The sequence below is a fragment of the Corvus hawaiiensis genome, chromosome 7 (assembly GCF_020740725.1).
Source record: "Corvus hawaiiensis isolate bCorHaw1 chromosome 7, bCorHaw1.pri.cur, whole genome shotgun sequence".
In the NCBI taxonomy this organism is placed as follows: Eukaryota; Metazoa; Chordata; class Aves; order Passeriformes; family Corvidae; genus Corvus; species Corvus hawaiiensis.
This window is the reverse complement of record NC_063219.1, coordinates 7,484,940-7,505,326: the sequence shown is the minus strand read 5'-3', so window position 1 is coordinate 7,505,326 and position 20,387 is coordinate 7,484,940. Positions and strand designations below refer to the sequence as shown.

Sequence of the window (20,387 nt, the reverse complement as noted above, 5' to 3'; positions counted from 1 at the left end):
ACAGGACAATTAGATTGTACAGAGACACGGTCATGTTTCCTTGTGATCTTCTGTCTGTTTCCCTGGGAAAAACATTAGCCCAGTCTCTGACGTTCAACACTCCAGTTGCTGCATGTCTGTCTACGTTGCAGCTGATGCAAGGCAAACGTTTCCTCCGGCCCCAAAGAGTCGTGCCTGAAAAGCCACAGAGCCATATCTACTTTAACTTTTTTTTTTTTTTTTTTTTTTTAAAGTTTTTCAGACCCTGCTGATCATTTTCAAGGTTTTGTCCCTATCCCTAGGGCACATTCTCCAGAAGTTCTGCTGGGACATCCTTTTGCATTTAGTGGAAGTTACCTGCAATGACCAGTTGAACAAAGCCCTGGGAACACTTGAACTCCTGGGTGAAACCGGGCAAAACATTAATCACCCACATCTGAAGCCATGGACTGCCAAGTACCATGCCCAGTGTCACACCCTGTCCCCTGTAAGTTTACTGATGCCGTTTAAAAGGGGTTGCCAAGGAAAACAAGTTTTAATATTTTTGTCATTTCCGCATTGGCATGAAAATCCTTGACCAGAAAAATCAGATGTCAAAATTTCTAGGATTCTTAAATAGCAAAGCCGTCATTTTCACCTCTGGGTTTTAGAGTCTCTGGGCAGTCACACAAGGTTTTAGACACTCCATAGAAAGTCCCTGGTGTTCAGCTATACCTGTGCATCAGCATATACTCCTGATTATTACTTTAGTCGGGAGCAGCAAACCCAAGAATGAGCCAAACAGGCTGTTCCAAGCACTGTGTTCTCACGTCCTGCACAGCAGTAACTGGGAATTCAAGAATGGATTCAGAAGTCTCAGGGTGCACAGGAAGCCACAAAGACTTGGGGATGCTGAAATGGACCAGCCTGGAGCCTGTGCCTGGGCTGTACAGGGCTGAGCTCCAACCGTGGGATCTTACAAAGGTTGAATGGACATACCAGGTCCCATTGGAGACTCCTATTCCTAGTTCCGTGAGCAACAAGATTCAGCTTTAACCAGCTGACCTTTTCCTCTTAGCTTGAAATCCAGGAGGGGAAAAGGTAAACATGGCAGCCAAGTGTTCTTCCAATTCTAGTGACTGGTGTGCGTGCACACCACCTGTGCCCATGGCGGGGTGGCTGGAACTGGATGATCCTTAAGATACCTTCCAACACAAAGTGCTCTGGGATTCTGTGATTCCCCAAGTGGAGAGCAAAACGGAGCCATAGAAGTCCCTGCTTTTCTTCAGCGCCTGCTGCGGCTGCTTCCTTTGTTCCAAGCAAGTCCAGGATTTAGTTTGGAAGCTCATGCACGTGTCTGTAAGGTGCCTGCATGGAGGAGAGGGACGGCAGCTGCAGCGCAGGGCTCGTGTCCCATCAGAGTCTCGCTCTCACGGTGGCACCAATGCCACTGCCTTGGGACGCCTGACTGTGGAAGGCCAGTCTGCCCTCAAGCACAGCCACTGAAGTCAGTCAGGGGCACAGGCTGCAGCTGAAGCTGCCAAGCATTGCTGTGAGGCTGGCGAGTCAAGAGAAAGCCATCATGGCCAATTCTGCTGGAGCCTTTTGCCAAACCACGTGCAGCTGTGCCCACAGTATCCCCCTTTTTGGCATCCCGGCTGGCCCGGATGCCTCGTTGAGCAGGTGCCGGCGCTCGGGCTCCTGCTGTTCCTGGGCACGCTCTGGTGCCGTTCCTGTGGCGTCCAGAGCCGCTTTGGCAGCAGCGACTCGGCAGCCCTGCTCGAGGAGACATCGCCGTCTGTCCCATGGTGGCAGCAGCCGTGCGGGCCCAGAGCGCTGTGTCAGGGGGGCTGCGGTCACAGCACCGTGGCCTGGGCAGCCGTGGGGACTGGCAGCACCCAGTGGCCGTGCCCCGGCAGGGCCCCTCTGCCCTCCTTGTCCCCAGCCAGCCCAGCCTGGGCACCTCGGGCTGGTCCCCACTGTCCTGCTGAGGCCCGGCTTCAAGGGCTTCTGCCACAGGCCTGGGAGACGTGTCGGGGAAGCGCCAGAGCAGCCGGGTGGCAGGAACGAGGTGGCTGCCTGGGGGCTGCTTATGGCCTCTGACACCCAATTCCTCAGGCCTTCCCACCACCCCCGCCCCTCAGGGACCTCCTGTCCCCTTGTAGCCTCCTGCCACCCACTCCGTCACACATCCTCCTCGTGCCTTCCCGCTGCCTTGTCCCGTCAGCGCTTCCGCAGCACCTCCTCCCTTCACGGCCTACCACCGCCCCGTCCCCTCAGGGTCTCCCCCAGCCTGGCCAACCTGCCCGGCAGCAGCACAGCCCTGACAGAGCTCCAGACGAGCCGGATCAAGAGGCACCTCGGAGCCCTCAGCAAGCCAGGCAGCAACGCACGGGCAGGAGGACACAGATGGCGGCTCCTGCCGGGGACAGGGCTTGTGGCCATCTCCCGGCACCAGTCCCGCAGGGATCCCCGCAGCTCTGGCCCCTGCCCACCCGCTCTCTCGACAGCGTTAAGGCTTCAGCAGACCCACCAAAGGCCAAGGAGCTTCTGGCCATCTCCCCTTCCACTCCGCACGCTTGGGCAACTTGCTGAGCGCAAGCACCCCTTCTCCCCTCTTCCCCTATGCCCTGCCGATACTGGGCACCAAAAGAAAGCTCCTGGGAGTCTGTGTATTATAACACATTCTATATTTATATTCTACAGAATATAGAAAAGAAAAGAAAATTCTTAAAGAAAAGAAAATCCCCTCTGGCTCAGGTGGCCCCAGCAGGCAGAGCCTCCCAGATCAGCTCTCCGCAGAGCTCCAGAAACACAGCCGGCCAAGGCTCGACAGCCGAGGCCGTGTCTTCCATGCCCTGCGGAGTTGATCCTGCAGCCTCCGGAATATGGAGTATCGAGACGTCTCTAGTGACCGGAGAACGTACAATGTTTGAAGTGCCAGGTTGGAGACAGCAGGGCTGATGTCCTCTGTCAGGTGTTCAAGGGCTGCAAGAGAGAGGAACAGAGCCACGGTCAGATCCCGGATCTGCGGGGACCCGAGGAGAGCCCCCTTCCAGGGCCATCCCAGCCTGCTCTTGCCATGGCCAGGAGGGAGCAGGGACCGACAGGATCAGCCCAAAGGTGCTGGCCACCAATGCCCCACGCGGCCCTGAAACCTCTCTGTGCTCTGCCCACGCCGCCCCTCGTCCGCACAGGGAGCAGAGCCCTCCGCAGCCGGGGCAGGAATTGCAGATCCCCCCGCCAGCCCCCGCTGAGAGCCCGCTGCCCTCACTCACCTTTGCACATGAGCTGGAGCTCTTTGTGCTGCCCCCTCATGCTCCGCCCGGCAATCTCTGGGAACACAGAGCCTGTCACAGCCCCAGCGGCACAGCTGCCCCACACCGGCGCTGCCAGCCCTGAGGCCACACGACCTCCTTCCCTGGCAGCGCTCGGCCCGGGCTCCTGCCGCATCCTGACGCCCGAGGGCAGGCGGGGCTCCACGGCCCCGGGCCCGGATCCCGCTGCCGGGGCAGCAGGCGGGGCCGGGGCCGAGCTGCGGCGGGGCGGGGAGGGGCCCCGGCCTCGTGGCTCACCCATGAACCTGACGGCCGCCTCTCGCAGGGGCTCCTGCGGGTTCTCCAGGTACGGCAGGGCCAGGCGCAGGTGCTCGGCCGCTTGGCTCCTGTCCTCTGCCAGCTGGAGAGAGCGCCAGGAGGGAAGGCTTAGCGCGGGCTCAGCCCCTTGGCCGGGCGCTCCCTACGGCCGGCACTGCCTCCCCTGCCCGCACAGCCCCGAGGCCCGGCCAGCAGCCGCTGGCGCCGGGCTCTGGAGAGGGCCGAGGGCCGGGTGCTGCCCGGGGAGCCTCGGTGCCGCCCCCGCCCCACAGCCCAGCTGGGCCGGCGCTCCATCGGCGCCAGGCTCGGGGCCAGAGGAGCCTGGAGAAGAGCCCGCGCGGCCCAGGGAAGGGAGCAGCGTGTGGGGCGCAGGCTGGCGCCCCTGGGTGCAGCGCTGGACAGGGAGCACAGCTGCCAGCCCCGCACACTGAGCGCCGGGGGCAGGGGGCTTCTCCAGGCTGCGGCCAGGCCGTCCTTACCAGGCACTCGGCGAACTTCCACAGCTTCTCCTTCTTCACCAGCTTTTCGAGATCTCTCCTCTTCAGGAACTGGACCGCACAAAGCAGCGTTTCCCGAGAAGCCTGGCGAGCAGCAGAGACCCGGAGATGGCACCACAGCCCAGGGCATGGGACGCGCGCGTCCCTGTGCCAAGGCCAGGAGGAGGCTGAAGCCCGCGAGGCGCCAGGGCAGGAGGCAGCCCATCTCCATGCCGGGGCACGAGTCCTCACCTCTGCCACGTGCTGGTTCTCATCGTGGCAGTGGAAGAAGAGTGGGAGCAGGCTCTGGCACACTTGTGTTTTCAGGGGCTCTTTTTCTATGACAAAAGACATCAGTGTTCTGAAGACAAACATGGAGAGCAGCTGCACCTGGCTGTCATCCTGTATGAAAGGAAGAAAAAAAAGACCTCAACATCAGCTGCTCCAGGCCCACCTGGGCGCAGGCCTGAAAATCCACAGGGTACACAGTATCTGGGTGGCATCCAGTGGCCTTGCCTGGGGGCACAGAGCCTTACGTTGTCAAAGAGTGGCAGGAGGGCCTCAGCCAGCTGCAGGGCGATGGGGCTCGGTATCGGGGCATCCTTGTCCAGGAAGAAATAAGTCAGGAGAACGACGGTCATCCTAACCACGTCGTTGTCGCTATCCCGCTGGAGCACCACAAGGCTTTTAGTCAGGCTCCACATTCTTTCGGCCTGTGTGGAACACAAAGCTGTGCAACGCCACCCTTCTACAGTAGGGCCCAGAGGCCAAAGGCCTGTCCCGAAGCACTCGGGCAGCTGAACCAGGAGGCAGGAGAGCTGGAAACAGCTGCCTCAGCGCCCAAAGCCCGGCCAAGCCCAAGCGACTGTGTTCCCCAGCCCCACGCTGCCAGCGCAGCTTCAGGTGCTGCCCCCTTCTCACCATTGAGGGATCATCCCTGAGCAAGAGGAGGACCCTGAGTGCCAGGCGACGCATCTCCCTGCGCTCGCTCTTCAGGTGTCTTGTTACGACGTCCATTATGCTGTCACCGCATTCACTCAGGTCCAGGCACTCGAGGACCTGAAAGGCACAGGGCAGTGACAGGGGAGCCGGCCGGCAGGAGCCCGGAAGCGCACAGGGCTGGGCCCAGGCAGCAGCGCAGGGCGCGGGCACCGTCCCAGGCAGCTGCGGCTACGGGAGGGCAGAGAGCTGGGAGGCAGCTCTAGCGAGGCAGTGCTGGCCGTCGGGCTCACCTCCACAAGGAACGCCAGGGCGGGGAAATCCCAGTATGGCATCTCTTTGCTGAGCATCTCAAGGAGACAGCATAAGATGCTTTTACACAAGTGCAGCGATGCTTGGCTCATCTCCCTGGAAGGCAGAAAAAGGCACTCAGGCCCTGAGCTGGGGTGGGGGGGGGGGGGCGGGGCAAACCTGTCCCAGGACTGAGTCACATAGTTCTGGTCTTTCCCGACCACCCTGCGAAGGGACCTGGGCCCTTTGGGAGGCGGCTGCTCCGGGGCACCCTCCTCTCCCGGCCTTTTCCCGTCAGCTCAGCCGTTCCTCGGTGACAAGGCCCTCTGGCCCACGACCACGGCCACCGTGTGGGGCACCCTGGGCACAGGGCACAAAAGCCGAGGGCAGCGGGGGAGAAGGGGGTCTCACCTGGCCAGCAGACCCACTGCATAGTGGTGGGTGTCGGCACAGAGCAGCGTGTCCCAGCCACGCTTGCGCTCCATTGCCATCACCACGTGCTCACACTGGAGAAGGCAGAGCAGGGCCTTCAGGGTCCGCACTGCAAACCTGTGTGCAGAGCAAAGCCCAGGTCACGCTGGGGGACTGGCTCCTGCCCTGGCAACATGGGAGGGACAGGAGGACTGGGATGGAGCACCTGCTGGGGTTGGTGGCAAGGCCGTGTTCCTCCTGGCATCCCTTCCAGAAGGTATTGACCTCCTCTGGCATATCCAATGTGCTGAAGTACACTTGGAAGAGGAGATGCGCAAAGAGGCGGGGGAAAAAGAATATCAGTACGTGTGGGACACAGGGCACCTGGAGGATCTTCCACATCACCACAGTTGCCTGCAAAGGACAAACCACCCTGAGACAGCGCCCAGTGCCAAGGCGTCCACGTGGCAGGGCCAGAGCATGGAAGGGGGAGGCCAGGGGAGACGTAGGCGGAGCACCTGGCCTGGTGCCCCTGAACCTGCCCCTAGCCCAGGTTTCAGCCCAGCGCCTGAGGCAGGGAGACGCAGTGGGGGCAGGAGGATGGAGAGCTGATGGAAGGTGGCCTGGGGGCGAGCAAAGGCCAGTTCCAGAAACTCACAGCCAGGGCAAAGACATCTGTGTCGTCGCCATCGGAGGTGCGCATGCTGTGCTCTGGCCAGCTCCCCAGCACATCGAGGAGCAGCAGCTGCGCCAGCTCCGCAGTCCTGGGCGAGGACATGATTGTCGTCCACATGGTCGCAGCAGCTCTGTGGGGTCAGAACTCTGTGTCGGGGGGTGTCAGCCACAGCACCGTGGCCTGGGCAGCTGTAGGGGCCCGGGCTGACTGCCAGCTCTGCTTCTGCCCACGGCCCTTCACCAGCAGCACCCAGGCAGCCCACCCCTGTGGGCACCGGCCCCTGAGGGGCAGGGAGGGAGCATGGCAGCAGGCTTGGGGGCTGACATGCCACGGCTGGAAAATGGAGGAGCCAGAGGGCCCTGGAACTCTCCGTTTGTCACGCGCCTGGGAGACAGGCTCCACAGGGTGATGGGCTGGTGAGCCCTGAGCCCTTTGGGCAGGTGGGCCCCATACCTGTCACACAATGGGGCCACACGCAGGAGAGTCATGACTACATCAGCTGGCTGTGCCTCTGTCAGCTCCAGCAGGGTATTGTCCAGCCTGTGCTCAGCAGGCTCATTGGCCATGAGCCATCGGTGGATGAACCTCACCATGGCAGGCACCTGGAGAAGGTACGGGGAGAGCTGGAAGCTGCCACAGGGAGTAATGTCCCCCAGCTTCCCCAGAGAACTGCTTCCCTTCCCACCACACTGGGATGGCCTCAAAGGCTTAAAGTGACCAGCAGGCGTGGCTTGGCAAGCCATGTGACTCCTGGGGGAACTGAACCCTGGCCACATGCTGCTTACTTGCTCTGGACTGGAAACACCCTGCTTCACAAGCAAATCCAGCAGGGCGGCACTGGTCTCGTATTTGAAGACCTCTGAGTATGGTATGACCCCAGTGCCCATGACGCTGGTCTCTTTCTCCCGAATGCTCCTGATGAATTTGCAAACCATCTGTAGGAGGAGGGCAAGAGGAGAAGGATGTTCCATGGGGTGCTCCAAGCACAGTGCTCGGCTGAGCAGCGACAGCAGGCCCAGCCCAGGTGGGGACGGCTGCAGGTACCTGCGCTGTTCTGCGGAAGCGGCCACGGGCGGGGTCGTGCTCTTGTGTCGGGTCCACGGCTGGGTCTGGTAAAGAGCGAGCGCAGCCAGAGCTGAGGGGCTGCGGGAGAGGCCGGAGAACACAGCCCAGCCCTGCGCTCCCCAGGCAGGGACAGCCCCGGTATGCCCAGGGGATGGAGCACGGCTGCTGTGGGGGGGGTCTGCCCCGGCCTCTCTTCCGTCCTGTCCATGGGCATGTCCCCAGGGGACGGGACAGGATGGGATGGGATGGGACGGGATGGGATGGGGCCAAGTTGGCTGCAGGCACCAGCCCTGTGACCCAGCTTTGCTATTCACCCTCCTGTGGTGGCTGGAACTGCTCCACCTCTTCTAGCTGCTGTGCTGGGGCAGCTCCAGGGCCTTCTTCCTCCTCCTCCTTCACCCAGGCCAGCTTGGGCACGGTTGGGGGTCTCTGCTCCATGTCACTGACTGGATTGAAGGGTACTTGCAGAGATACGCCTCCAAAAAGTTCCAGGTCATCAAGTCCTGCAGTTGTGCCTTGAAGGCACCAGCCCTGTGGCCTAGCTCTGCCACTCACCCTCCTGTGGTGGCTGGAACTGCTCCACCTCTTCTAGCTGCTGTTCTGGGACAGCTCCAGGGCCTTCTTCATCCTCATTCACCCAGGCCAGCTTGGGCATGGTTGGGGGTCTCTGCTCCATGTCACTGACCGGATTGAAGGCTACTTGCAGGAGAGGTGCCTCTTAAAAGCTCCGGGTCAGCAAGTCCTGCAGTCGTGCCTTCAAGGCACCTTCAAGAGAGAAGTCTTGGGAAGCAAGGACAGCAAGTCCCACGGTCTGGTCTCGAGGGCACCGGCCACAGGGATGGGAGATGCCTTAGAAAAGCTCCGGGGCACCAAGTCCCATGGTCTGCCCTCGAGGGCACCTGCAGAAGAGAAGCCTCAGGAAGGCCACGGGTCACCAAGTCCTATGGTCTGGCCTCGAGGGCACCTGCACAGGTAAACGCCTCGGAAAGGCTCCGGGTCAGCAAAGAACAAGCGCGCTGTGCGGGGGCTCCTCACAGCACCGCTCTGTCCTGTCCTATCCCGTCGCGTGCTCCGAGCACTGTGGCGTGGCCGCGTCACCACCAGCACCTATGTCAGCACGTGTCACAAAGGGCCCTGGGACACCCTGTCCCATTCCATCCCATGGTGACCATGCTGCACCGTGTCACAAAGGGCCTTTGCACACACTGCCACCTGCCCTGGGGCCGCCCCCAGCCCACCCCAAGTGGCCCAGGTTGGAAGGAATCCCTTGCTCCAAGTGCCTAAGACAGCCCGACAGCAGCTTTAAGAATGGCTCAATCCATAAGCAAACGCTCTCCTGCTCTGTGGGTTCGGAGCAGCACCAGGAGCCCCCACGGCCAGCAACACAGCCGTGGCAGGAAGGGCACGGGGTCTTCCACAGAAGCTGGCACGGCCTCCGTGGGACACATCCCGGCTGGTGGCCATCCTAAAGCCGGGGCTGTGACACAGACACAAGGACGTGTGAGCCAGGGCGCAAATGCTGCTCTGACCCCGGGGCCCCGGGGAGCGCTGAAATCAGCAGGTGTGGCAGAGCCCCCGCCGAAGCAGACCTGCTAGACCCCCGTGCCCTGGCCGCGCTGGTGCCCGTCTCCTGCCCCAGAGACCTGTGCCCCCGGGGGACTTCTCTGCCAGAGGGCAGCCAAAGCCAAGGCGCATTGGGGTCTGTGCTCCTTCCTACAGGGGGCTGTTGGCAGGAGCACCTGGAGCAACTGGGGGCAACACTCAGTATCTGACAGGAGATGTTGCTGCTTCCTGGAATGAATTTTTTCATGGAAGGGATTAGCAGTAGAACCAGAGCATCACCAGCTTCTGAGTTTCACAGGACAATTAGATTGTACAGAGACACGGTCATGTTTCCTTGTGATCTTCTGTCTGTTTCCCTGGGAAAAACATTAGCCCAGTCTCTGACGTTCAACACTCCAGTTGCTGCATGTCTGTCTACGTTGCAGCTGATGCAAGGCAAACGTTTCCTCCGGCCCCAAAGAGTCGTGCCTGAAAAGCCACAGAGCCATATCTACTTTAACTTTTTTTTTTTTTTTTTTTTTTTAAAGTTTTTCAGACCCTGCTGATCATTTTCAAGGTTTTGTCCCTATCCCTAGGGCACATTCTCCAGAAGTTCTGCTGGGACATCCTTTTGCATTTAGTGGAAGTTACCTGCAATGACCAGTTGAACAAAGCCCTGGGAACACTTGAACTCCTGGGTGAAACCGGGCAAAACATTAATCACCCACATCTGAAGCCATGGACTGCCAAGTACCATGCCCAGTGTCACACCCTGTCCCCTGTAAGTTTACTGATGCCGTTTAAAAGGGGTTGCCAAGGAAAACAAGTTTTAATATTTTTGTCATTTCCGCATTGGCATGAAAATCCTTGACCAGAAAAATCAGATGTCAAAATTTCTAGGATTCTTAAATAGCAAAGCCGTCATTTTCACCTCTGGGTTTTAGAGTCTCTGGGCAGTCACACAAGGTTTTAGACACTCCATAGAAAGTCCCTGGTGTTCAGCTATACCTGTGCATCAGCATATACTCCTGATTATTACTTTAGTCGGGAGCAGCAAACCCAAGAATGAGCCAAACAGGCTGTTCCAAGCACTGTGTTCTCACGTCCTGCACAGCAGTAACTGGGAATTCAAGAATGGATTCAGAAGTCTCAGGGTGCACAGGAAGCCACAAAGACTTGGGGATGCTGAAATGGACCAGCCTGGAGCCTGTGCCTGGGCTGTACAGGGCTGAGCTCCAACCGTGGGATCTTACAAAGGTTGAATGGACATACCAGGTCCCATTGGAGACTCCTATTCCTAGTTCTGTGAGCAACAAGATTCAGCTTTAACCAGCTGACCTTTTCCTCTTAGCTTGAAATCCAGGAGGGGAAAAGGTAAACACGGCAGCCAAGTGTTCTTCCAATTCTAGTGACTGGTGTGCGTGCACACCACCTGTGCCCATGGCGGGGTGGCTGGAACTGGATGATCCTTAAGATACTTTCCAACACAAAGTGCTCTGGGATTCTGTGATTCCCCAAGTGGAGAGCAAAACGGAGCCATAGAAGTCCCTGCTTTTCTTCAGCGCCTGCTGCGGCTGCTTCCTTTGTTCCAAGCAAGTCCAGGATTTAGTTTGGAAGCTCATGCACGTGTCTGTAAGGTGCCTGCATGGAGGAGAGGGACGGCAGCTGCAGCGCAGGGCTCGTGTCCCATCAGAGTCTCGCTCTCACGGTGGCACCAATGCCACTGCCTTGGGACGCCTGACTGTGGAAGGCCAGTCTGCCCTCAAGCACAGCCACTGAAGTCAGTCAGGGGCACAGGCTGCAGCTGAAGCTGCCAAGCATTGCTGTGAGGCTGGCGAGTCAAGAGAAAGCCATCATGGCCAATTCTGCTGGAGCCTTTTGCCAAACCACGTGCAGCTGTGCCCACAGTATCCCCCTTTTTGGCATCCCGGCTGGCCCGGATGCCTCGTTGAGCAGGTGCCGGCGCTCGGGCTCCTGCTGTTCCTGGGCACGCTCTGGTGCCGTTCCTGTGGCGTCCAGAGCCGCTTTGGCAGCAGCGACTCGGCAGCCCTGCTCGAGGAGACATCGCCGTCTGTCCCATGGTGGCAGCAGCCGTGCGGGCCCAGAGCGCTGTGTCAGGGGGGCTGCGGTCACAGCACCGTGGCCTGGGCAGCCGTGGGGACTGGCAGCACCCAGTGGCCGTGCCCCGGCAGGGCCCCTCTGCCCTCCTTGTCCCCAGCCAGCCCAGCCTGGGCACCTCGGGCTGGTCCCCACTGTCCTGCTGAGGCCCGGCTTCAAGGGCTTCTGCCACAGGCCTGGGAGACGTGTCGGGGAAGCGCCAGAGCAGCCGGGTGGCAGGAACGAGGTGGCTGCCTGGGGGCTGCTTATGGCCTCTGACACCCAATTCCTCAGGCCTTCCCACCACCCCCGCCCCTCAGGGACCTCCTGTCCCCTTGTAGCCTCCTGCCACCCACTCCGTCACACATCCTCCTCGTGCCTTCCCGCTGCCTTGTCCCGTCAGCGCTTCCGCAGCACCTCCTCCCTTCACGGCCTACCACCGCCCCGTCCCCTCAGGGTCTCCCCCAGCCTGGCCAACCTGCCCGGCAGCAGCACAGCCCTGACAGAGCTCCAGACGAGCCGGATCAAGAGGCACCTCGGAGCCCTCAGCAAGCCAGGCAGCAACGCACGGGCAGGAGGACACAGATGGCGGCTCCTGCCGGGGACAGGGCTTGTGGCCATCTCCCGGCACCAGTCCCGCAGGGATCCCCGCAGCTCTGGCCCCTGCCCACCCGCTCTCTCGACAGCGTTAAGGCTTCAGCAGACCCACCAAAGGCCAAGGAGCTTCTGGCCATCTCCCCTTCCACTCCGCACGCTTGGGCAACTTGCTGAGCGCAAGCACCCCTTCTCCCCTCTTCCCCTATGCCCTGCCGATACTGGGCACCAAAAGAAAGCTCCTGGGAGTCTGTGTATTATAACACATTCTATATTTATATTCTACAGAATACAGAAAAGAAAAGAAAATTCTTAAAGAAAAGAAAATCCCCTCTGGCTCAGGTGGCCCCAGCAGGCAGAGCCTCCCAGATCAGCTCTCCGCAGAGCTCCAGAAACACAGCCGGCCAAGGCTCGACAGCCGAGGCCGTGTCTTCCATGCCCTGCGGAGTTGATCCTGCAGCCTCCGGAATATGGAGTATCGAGACGTCTCTAGTGACCGGAGAACGTACAATGTTTGAAGTGCCAGGTTGGAGACAGCAGGGCTGATGTCCTCTGTCAGGTGTTCAAGGGCTGCAAGAGAGAGGAACAGAGCCACGGTCAGATCCCGGATCTGCGGGGACCCGAGGAGAGCCCCCTTCCAGGGCCATCCCAGCCTGCTCTTGCCATGGCCAGGAGGGAGCAGGGACCGACAGGATCAGCCCAAAGGTGCTGGCCACCAATGCCCCACGCGGCCCTGAAACCTCTCTGTGCTCTGCCCACGCCGCCCCTCGTCCGCACAGGGAGCAGAGCCCTCCGCAGCCGGGGCAGGAATTGCAGATCCCCCCGCCAGCCCCCGCTGAGAGCCCGCTGCCCTCACTCACCTTTGCACATGAGCTGGAGCTCTTTGTGCTGCCCCCTCATGCTCCGCCCGGCAATCTCTGGGAACACAGAGCCTGTCACAGCCCCAGCGGCACAGCTGCCCCACACCGGCGCTGCCAGCCCTGAGGCCACACGACCTCCTTCCCTGGCAGCGCTCGGCCCGGGCTCCTGCCGCATCCTGACGCCCGAGGGCAGGCGGGGCTCCACGGCCCCGGGCCCGGATCCCGCTGCCGGGGCAGCAGGCGGGGCCGGGGCCGAGCTGCGGCGGGGCGGGGAGGGGCCCCGGCCTCGTGGCTCACCCATGAACCTGACGGCCGCCTCTCGCAGGGGCTCCTGCGGGTTCTCCAGGTACGGCAGGGCCAGGCGCAGGTGCTCGGCCGCTTGGCTCCTGTCCTCTGCCAGCTGGAGAGAGCGCCAGGAGGGAAGGCTTAGCGCGGGCTCAGCCCCTTGGCCGGGCGCTCCCTACGGCCGGCACTGCCTCCCCTGCCCGCACAGCCCCGAGGCCCGGCCAGCAGCCGCTGGCGCCGGGCTCTGGAGAGGGCCGAGGGCCGGGTGCTGCCCGGGGAGCCTCGGTGCCGCCCCCGCCCCACAGCCCAGCTGGGCCGGCGCTCCATCGGCGCCCGGCTCGGGGCCAGAGGAGCCTGGAGAAGAGCCCGCGCGGCCCAGGGAAGGGAGCAGCGTGTGGGGCGCAGGCTGGCGCCCCTGGGTGCAGCGCTGGACAGGGAGCACAGCTGCCAGCCCCGCACACTGAGCGCCGGGGGCAGGGGGCTTCTCCAGGCTGCGGCCAGGCCGTCCTTACCAGGCACTCGGCGAACTTCCACAGCTTCTCCTTCTTCACCAGCTTTTCGAGATCTCTCCTCTTCAGGAACTGGACCGCACAAAGCAGCGTTTCCCGAGAAGCCTGGCGAGCAGCAGAGACCCGGAGATGGCACCACAGCCCAGGGCATGGGACGCGCGCGTCCCTGTGCCAAGGCCAGGAGGAGGCTGAAGCCCGCGAGGCGCCAGGGCAGGAGGCAGCCCATCTCCATGCCGGGGCACGAGTCCTCACCTCTGCCACGTGCTGGTTCTCATCGTGGCAGTGGAAGAAGAGTGGGAGCAGGCTCTGGCACACTTGTGTTTTCAGGGGCTCTTTTTCTATGACAAAAGACATCAGTGTTCTGAAGACAAACATGGAGAGCAGCTGCACCTGGCTGTCATCCTGTATGAAAGGAAGAAAAAAAAGACCTCAACATCAGCTGCTCCAGGCCCACCTGGGCGCAGGCCTGAAAATCCACAGGGTACACAGTATCTGGGTGGCATCCAGTGGCCTTGCCTGGGGGCACAGAGCCTTACGTTGTCAAAGAGTGGCAGGAGGGCCTCAGCCAGCTGCAGGGCGATGGGGCTCGGTATCGGGGCATCCTTGTCCAGGAAGAAATAAGTCAGGAGAACGACGGTCATCCTAACCACGTCGTTGTCGCTATCCCGCAGGAGCACCACAAGGCTTTTAGTCAGGCTCCACATTCTTTCGGCCTGTGTGGAACACAAAGCTGTGCAACGCCACCCTTCTACAGTAGGGCCCAGAGGCCAAAGGCCTGTCCCGAAGCACTCGGGCAGCTGAACCAGGAGGCAGGAGAGCTGGAAACAGCTGCCTCAGCGCCCAAAGCCCGGCCAAGCCCAAGCGACTGTGTTCCCCAGCCCCACGCTGCCAGCGCAGCTTCAGGTGCTGCCCCCTTCTCACCATTGAGGGATCATCCCTGAGCAAGAGGAGGACCCTGAGTGCCAGGCGACGCATCTCCCTGCGCTCGCTCTTCAGGTGTCTTGTTACGACGTCCATTATGCTGTCACCGCATTCACTCAGGTCCAGGCACTCGAGGACCTGAAAGGCACAGGGCAGTGACAGGGGAGCCGGCCGGCAGGAGCCCGGAAGCGCACAGGGCTGGGCCCAGGCAGCAGCGCAGGGCGCGGGCACCGTCCCAGGCAGCTGCGGCTACGGGAGGGCAGAGAGCTGGGAGGCAGCTCTAGCGAGGCAGCGCTGGCCGTCGGGCTCACCTCCACAAGGAACGCCAGGGCGGGGAAATCCCAGTATGGCATCTCTTTGCTGAGCATCTCAAGGAGACAGCATAAGATGCTTTTACACAAGTGCAGCGATGCTTGGCTCATCTCCCTGGAAGGCAGAAAAAGGCACTCAGGCCCTGAGCTGGGGTGGGGGGGGGGGGGCGGGGCAAACCTGTCCCAGGACTGAGTCACATAGTTCTGGTCTTTCCCGACCACCCTGCGAAGGGACCTGGGCCCTTTGGGAGGCGGCTGCTCCGGGGCACCCTCCTCTCCCGGCCTTTTCCCGTCAGCTCAGCCGTTCCTCGGTGACAAGGCCCTCTGGCCCACGACCACGGCCACCGTGTGGGGCACCCTGGGCACAGGGCACAAAAGCCGAGGGCAGCGGGGGAGAAGGGGGTCTCACCTGGCCAGCAGACCCACTGCATAGTGGTGGGTGTCGGCACAGAGCAGCGTGTCCCAGCCACGCTTGTGCTCCATTGCCATCACCACGTGCTCACACTGGAGAAGGCAGAGCAGGGCCTTCAGGGTCCGCACTGCAAACCTGTGTGCAGAGCAAAGCCCAGGTCACGCTGGGGGACTGGCTCCTGCCCTGGCGACATGGGAGGGACAGGAGGACTGGGATGGAGCACCTGCTGGGGTTGGTGGCAAGGCTGTGTTCCTCCTGGCATCCCTTCCAGAAGGTATTGACCTCCTCTGGCATATCCAATGTGCTGAAGTACACTTGGAAGAGGAGATGCGCAAAGAGGCGGGGGAAAAAGAATATCAGTACGTGTGGGACACAGGGCACCTGGAGGATCTTCCACATCACCACAGTTGCCTGCAAAGGACAAACCACCCTGAGACAGCGCCCAGTGCCAAGGCGTCCACGTGGCAGGGCCAGAGCATGGAAGGGGGAGGCCAGGGGAGACGTAGGCGGAGCACCTGGCCTGGTGCCCCTGAACCTGCCCCTAGCCCAGGTTTCAGCCCAGCGCCTGAGGCAGGGAGACGCAGTGGGGGCAGGAGGATGGAGAGCTGATGGAAGGTGGCCTGGGGGCGAGCAAAGGCCAGTTCCAGAAACTCACAGCCAGGGCAAAGACATCTGTGTCGTCGCCATCGGAGGTGCGCATGCTGTGCTCTGGCCAGCTCCCCAGCACATCGAGGAGCAGCAGCTGCGCCAGCTCCGCAGTCCTGGGCGAGGACATGATTGTCGTCCACATGGTCGCAGCAGCTCTGTGGGGTCAGAACTCTGTGTCGGGGGGTGTCAGCCACAGCACCGTGGCCTGGGCAGCTGTAGGGGCCCGGGCTGACTGCCAGCTCTGCTTCTGCCCACGGCCCTTCACCAGCAGCACCCAGGCAGCCCACCCCTGTGGGCACCGGCCCCTGAGGGGCAGGGAGGGAGCATGGCAGCAGGCTTGGGGGCTGACATGCCACGGCTGGAAAATGGAGGAGCCAGAGGGCCCTGGAACTCTCCGTTTGTCACGCGCCTGGGAGACAGGCTCCACAGGGTGATGGGCTGGTGAGCCCTGAGCCCTTTGGGCAGGTGGGCCCCATACCTGTCACACAATGGGGCCACACGCAGGAGAGTCATGACTACATCAGCTGGCTGTGCCTCTGTCAGCTCCAGCAGGGTATTGTCCAGCCTGTGCTCAGCAGGCTCATTGGCCATGAGCCATCGGTGGATGAACCTCACCATGGCAGGCACCTGGAGAAGGTACGGGGAGAGCTGGAAGCTGCCACAGGGAGTAATGTCCCCCAGCTTCCCCAGAGAACTGCTTCCCTTCCCACCACACTGGGATGGCCTCAAAGGCTTAAAGTGACCAGCAGGCGTGGCTTGGCAAGCCATGTGACTCCTGGGGGAACTGAACCCTGGCCACATGCTGCTTACTTGCTCTGGACTGGAAACACCCTGCTTCACAAGCAAATCCAGCAGGGCGGCACTGGTCTCGTATTTGAAGACCTCTGAGTATGGTATGACCCCAGTGCCCATGACGCTGGTCTCTTTCTCCCGAATGCTCCTGATGAATTTGCAAACCATCTGTAGGAGGAGGGCAAGAGGAGAAGGATGTTCCATGGGGTGCTCCAAGCACAGTGCTCGGCTGAGCAGCGACAGCAGGCCCAGCCCAGGTGGGGACGGCTGCAGGTACCTGCGCTGTTCTGCGGAAGCGGCCACGGGCGGGGTCGTGCTCTTGTGTCGGGTCCACGGCTGGGTCTGGTAAAGAGCGAGCGCAGCCAGAGCTGAGGGGCTGCGGGAGAGGCCGGAGAACACAGCCCAGCCCTGCGCTCCCCAGGCAGGGACAGCCCCGGTATGCCCAGGGGATGGAGCACGGCTGCTGTGGGGGGGGTCTGCCCCGGCCTCTCTTCCGTCCTGTCCATGGGCATGTCCCCAGGGGACGGGACAGGATGGGATGGGATGGGACGGGATGGGATGGGGCCAAGTTGGCTGCAGGCACCAGCCCTGTGACCCAGCTTTGCTATTCACCCTCCTGTGGTGGCTGGAACTGCTCCACCTCTTCTAGCTGCTGTGCTGGGGCAGCTCCAGGGCCTTCTTCCTCCTCCTCCTTCACCCAGGCCAGCTTGGGCACGGTTGGGGGTCTCTGCTCCATGTCACTGACTGGATTGAAGGGTACTTGCAGAGATACGCCTCCAAAAAGTTCCAGGTCATCAAGTCCTGCAGTTGTGCCTTGAAGGCACCAGCCCTGTGGCCTAGCTCTGCCACTCACCCTCCTGTGGTGGCTGGAACTGCTCCACCTCTTCTAGCTGCTGTTCTGGGACAGCTCCAGGGCCTTCTTCATCCTCATTCACCCAGGCCAGCTTGGGCATGGTTGGGGGTCTCTGCTCCATGTCACTGACCGGATTGAAGGCTACTTGCAGGAGAGGTGCCTCTTAAAAGCTCCGGGTCAGCAAGTCCTGCAGTCGTGCCTTCAAGGCACCTTCAAGAGAGAAGTCTTGGGAAGCAAGGACAGCAAGTCCCACGGTCTGGTCTCGAGGGCACCGGCCACAGGGATGGGAGATGCCTTAGAAAAGCTCCGGGGCACCAAGTCCCATGGTCTGCCCTCGAGGGCACCTGCAGAAGAGAAGCCTCAGGAAGGCCACGGGTCACCAAGTCCTATGGTCTGGCCTCGAGGGCACCTGCACAGGTAAACGCCTCGGAAAGGCTCCGGGTCAGCAAAGAACAAGCGCGCTGTGCGGGGGCTCCTCACAGCACCGCTCTGTCCTGTCCTATCCCGTCGCGTGCTCCGAGCACTGTGGCGTGGCCGCGTCACCACCAGCACCTATGTCAGCACGTGTCACAAAGGGCCCTGGGACACCCTGTCCCATTCCATCCCATGGTGACCATGCTGCACCGTGTCACAAAGGGCCTTTGCACACACTGCCACCTGCCCTGGGGCCGCCCCCAGCCCACCCCAAGTGGCCCAGGTTGGAAGGAATCCCTTGCTCCAAGTGCCTAAGACAGCCCGACAGCAGCTTTAAGAATGGCTCAATCCATAAGCAAACGCTCTCCTGCTCTGTGGGTTCGGAGCAGCACCAGGAGCCCCCACGGCCAGCAACACAGCCGTGGCAGGAAGGGCACGGGGTCTTCCACAGAAGCTGGCACGGCCTCCGTGGGACACATCCCGGCTGGTGGCCATCCTAAAGCCGGGGCTGTGACACAGACACAAGGACGTGTGAGCCAGGGCGCAAATGCTGCTCTGACCCCGGGGCCCCGGGGAGCGCTGAAATCAGCAGGTGTGGCAGAGCCCCCGCCGAAGCAGACCTGCTAGACCCCCGTGCCCTGGCCGCGCTGGTGCCCGTCTCCTGCCCCAGAGACCTGTGCCCCCGGGGGACTTCTCTGCCAGAGGGCAGCCAAAGCCAAGGCGCATTGGGGTCTGTGCTCCTTCCTACAGGGGGCTGTTGGCAGGAGCACCTGGAGCAACTGGGGGCAACACTCAGTATCTGACAGGAGATGTTGCTGCTTCCTGGAATGAATTTTTTCATGGAAGGGATTAGCAGTAGAACCAGAGCATCACCAGCTTCTGAGTTTCACAGGACAATTAGATTGTACAGAGACACGGTCATGTTTCCTTGTGATCTTCTGTCTGTTTCCCTGGGAAAAACATTAGCCCAGTCTCTGACGTTCAACACTCCAGTTGCTGCATGTCTGTCTACGTTGCAGCTGATGCAAGGCAAACGTTTCCTCCGGCCCCAAAGAGTCGTGCCTGAAAAGCCACAGAGCCATATCTACTTTAACTTTTTTTTTTTTTTTTTTTTTTTTAAAGTTTTTCAGACCCTGCTGATCATTTTCAAGGTTTTCTCCCTATCCCTAGGGCACATTCTCCAGAAGTTCTGCTGGGACATCCTTTTGCATTTAGTGGAAGTTACCTGCAATGACCAGTTGAACAAAGCCCTGGGAACACTTGAACTCCTGGGTGAAACCGGGCAAAACATTAATCACCCACATCTGAAGCCATGGACTGCCAAGTACCATGCCCAGTGTCACACCCTGTCCCCTGTAAGTTTACTGATGCCGTTTAAAAGGGGTTGCCAAGGAAAACAAGTTTTAATATTTTTGTCATTTCCGCATTGGCATGAAAATCCTTGACCAGAAAAATCAGATGTCAAAATTTCTAGGATTCTTAAATAGCAAAGCCGTCATTTTCACCTCTGGGTTTTAGAGTCTCTGGGCAGTCACACAAGGTTTTAGACACTCTATAGAAAGTCCCTGGTGTTCAGCTATACCTGTGCATCAGCATATACTCCTGATTATTACTTTAGTCGGGAGCAGCAAACCCAAGAATGAGCCAAACAGGCTGTTCCAAGCACTGTGTTCTCACGTCCTGCACAGCAGTAACTGGGAATTCAAGAATGGATTCAGAAGTCTCAGGGTGCACAGGAAGCCACAAAGACTTGGGGATGCTGAAATGGACCAGCCTGGAGCCTGTGCCTGGGCTGTACAGGGCTGAGCTCCAACCGTGGGATCTTACAAAGGTTGAATGGACATACCAGGTCCCATTGGAGACTCCTATTCCTAGTTCCGTGAGCAACAAGATTCAGCTTTAACCAGCTGACCTTTTCCTCTTAGCTTGAAATCCAGGAGGGGAAAAGGTAAACACGGCAGCCAAGTGTTCTTCCAATTCTAGTGACTGGTGTGCGTGCACACCACCTGTGCCCATGGCGGGGTGGCTGGAACTGGATGATCCTTAAGATACTTTCCAACACAAAGTGCTCTGGGATTCTGTGATTCCCCAAGTGGAGAGCAAAACGGAGCCATAGAAGTCCCTGCTTTTCTTCAGCGCCTGCTGCGGCTGCTTCCTTTGTTCCAAGCAAGTCCAGGATTTAGTTTGGAAGCTCATGCACGTGTCTGTAAGGTGCCTGCATGGAGGAGAGGGACGGCAGCTGCAGCGCAGGGCTCGTGTCCCATCAGAGTCTCGCTCTCACGGTGGCACCAATGCCACTGCCTTGGGACGCCTGACTGTGGAAGGCCAGTCTGCCCTCAAGCACAGCCACTGAAGTCAGTCAGGGGCACAGGCTGCAGCTGAAGCTGCCAAGCATTGCTGTGAGGCTGGCGAGTCAAGAGAAAGCCATCATGGCCAATTCTGCTGGAGCCTTTTGCCAAACCACGTGCAGTTGTGCCCACAGTATCCCCCTTTTTGGCATCCCGGCTGGCCCGGATGCCTCGTTGAGCAGGTGCCGGCGCTCGGGCTCCTGCTGTTCCTGGGCACGCTCTGGTGCCGTTCCTGTGGCGTCCAGAGCCGCTTTGGCAGCAGCGACTCGGCAGCCCTGCTCGAGGAGACATCGCCGTCTGTCCCATGGTGGCAGCAGCCGTGCGGGCCCAGAGCGCTGTGTCAGGGGGGCTGCGGTCACAGCACCGTGGCCTGGGCAGCCGTGGGGACT

The 20,387-nt window shown here is 60.6% G+C and overlaps 4 protein-coding genes across 8 annotated transcripts; all 4 read right to left on the bottom strand.

The window, feature by feature from the left end:
* Window positions 1–2,631: 2,631 nt before the first annotated feature.
* LOC125328574 lies at window positions 2,632–4,734 on the bottom strand. Its single transcript, XM_048309465.1, has 6 exons — window positions 4,567–4,734; window positions 4,283–4,432; window positions 4,034–4,135; window positions 3,534–3,636; window positions 3,237–3,293; window positions 2,632–2,946 (listed from the first exon to the last, which is right to left on the bottom strand). The coding sequence occupies exons 1-6, from the start codon at window positions 4,732–4,734 to the stop codon at window positions 2,747–2,749; spliced, it is 780 nt and encodes a 259-aa protein (XP_048165422.1). The 3' UTR covers window positions 2,632–2,746.
* Window positions 4,735–5,984: 1,250 nt separating this feature from the next.
* LOC125328758 lies at window positions 5,985–8,665 on the bottom strand. Of its 3 annotated transcripts, XM_048309850.1 has the most exons (5): window positions 7,727–8,665; window positions 7,392–7,456; window positions 7,133–7,282; window positions 6,330–6,949; window positions 5,985–6,085 (listed from the first exon to the last, which is right to left on the bottom strand). In XM_048309850.1, exons 1-4 carry the CDS (start codon window positions 7,848–7,850, stop codon window positions 6,584–6,586), a joined length of 705 nt encoding a protein of 234 aa, XP_048165807.1. In that variant the 5' UTR covers window positions 7,851–8,665; the 3' UTR covers window positions 5,985–6,085; window positions 6,330–6,583. The 3 variants fall into 3 exon arrangements, with proteins under 3 accessions (XP_048165807.1, XP_048165805.1, XP_048165806.1); XM_048309848.1 differs by having other exon boundaries at window positions 6,330–7,282; XM_048309849.1 differs by having other exon boundaries at window positions 5,985–7,282.
* Window positions 8,666–11,980: 3,315 nt separating this feature from the next.
* On the bottom strand, window positions 11,981–14,645 carry LOC125328805. Its single transcript, XM_048309920.1, has 8 exons — window positions 14,532–14,645; window positions 14,221–14,358; window positions 13,836–14,012; window positions 13,552–13,701; window positions 13,303–13,404; window positions 12,803–12,905; window positions 12,506–12,562; window positions 11,981–12,215 (listed from the first exon to the last, which is right to left on the bottom strand). Exons 1-8 carry the CDS (start codon window positions 14,640–14,642, stop codon window positions 12,016–12,018), a joined length of 1,038 nt encoding a protein of 345 aa, XP_048165877.1. The 5' UTR covers window positions 14,643–14,645; the 3' UTR covers window positions 11,981–12,015.
* A 608-nt stretch (window positions 14,646–15,253) lies between these two features.
* LOC125328753 lies at window positions 15,254–17,934 on the bottom strand. 3 transcript variants are annotated; one of them, XM_048309846.1, is made up of 5 exons: window positions 16,996–17,934; window positions 16,661–16,725; window positions 16,402–16,551; window positions 15,599–16,218; window positions 15,254–15,354 (listed from the first exon to the last, which is right to left on the bottom strand). In XM_048309846.1, exons 1-4 carry the CDS (start codon window positions 17,117–17,119, stop codon window positions 15,853–15,855), a joined length of 705 nt encoding a protein of 234 aa, XP_048165803.1. In that variant the 5' UTR covers window positions 17,120–17,934; the 3' UTR covers window positions 15,254–15,354; window positions 15,599–15,852. The 3 variants fall into 3 exon arrangements, with proteins under 3 accessions (XP_048165803.1, XP_048165801.1, XP_048165802.1); XM_048309844.1 differs by having other exon boundaries at window positions 15,599–16,551; XM_048309845.1 differs by having other exon boundaries at window positions 15,254–16,551.
* Window positions 17,935–20,387: the final 2,453 nt, after the last annotated feature.

What these genes read in the sequence shown, in the direction of transcription:
- LOC125328758 (XM_048309849.1), bottom strand. Translation starts at nt 7,850, where the DNA reads ATGGAGCAGAGACCCCCAACCGTGCCCAAGCTGGCCTGGGTGAAGGAG. An exon ending in GTTCCAGCCACCACAGGAGG is followed by an intron (nt 7,457 to 7,726) that starts GTGAATAGCAAA and finishes GCTCTTTACCAG; the next exon opens with ACCCAGCCGTGGACCCGACA. An exon ending in GCTTCCGCAGAACAGCGCAG is followed by an intron (nt 7,283 to 7,391) that starts GTACCTGCAGCC and finishes CTCCTCCTACAG; the next exon opens with ATGGTTTGCAAATTCATCAG.
- LOC125328574 (XM_048309465.1), bottom strand. Translation starts at nt 4,734, where the DNA reads ATGTGGAGCCTGACTAAAAGCCTTGTGGTGCTCCAGCGGGATAGCGAC. An exon ending in AGAACCAGCACGTGGCAGAG is followed by an intron (nt 4,136 to 4,282) that starts GTGAGGACTCGT and finishes GCTGCTCGCCAG; the next exon opens with GCTTCTCGGGAAACGCTGCT. An exon ending in GGCGGCCGTCAGGTTCATGG is followed by an intron (nt 3,294 to 3,533) that starts GTGAGCCACGAG and finishes CTGTGTTCCCAG; the next exon opens with AGATTGCCGGGCGGAGCATG.
- LOC125328753 (XM_048309845.1), bottom strand. Translation starts at nt 17,119, where the DNA reads ATGGAGCAGAGACCCCCAACCGTGCCCAAGCTGGCCTGGGTGAAGGAG. An exon ending in GTTCCAGCCACCACAGGAGG is followed by an intron (nt 16,726 to 16,995) that starts GTGAATAGCAAA and finishes GCTCTTTACCAG; the next exon opens with ACCCAGCCGTGGACCCGACA. An exon ending in GCTTCCGCAGAACAGCGCAG is followed by an intron (nt 16,552 to 16,660) that starts GTACCTGCAGCC and finishes CTCCTCCTACAG; the next exon opens with ATGGTTTGCAAATTCATCAG.
- LOC125328805 (XM_048309920.1), bottom strand. Translation starts at nt 14,642, where the DNA reads ATGAGCCAAGCATCGCTGCACTTGTGTAAAAGCATCTTATGCTGTCTC. An exon ending in TCCTGCCACTCTTTGACAAC is followed by an intron (nt 13,702 to 13,835) that starts GTAAGGCTCTGT and finishes CCTTTCATACAG; the next exon opens with GATGACAGCCAGGTGCAGCT. An exon ending in GGAAGTTCGCCGAGTGCCTG is followed by an intron (nt 12,906 to 13,302) that starts GTAAGGACGGCC and finishes CGCTCTCTCCAG; the next exon opens with CTGGCAGAGGACAGGAGCCA.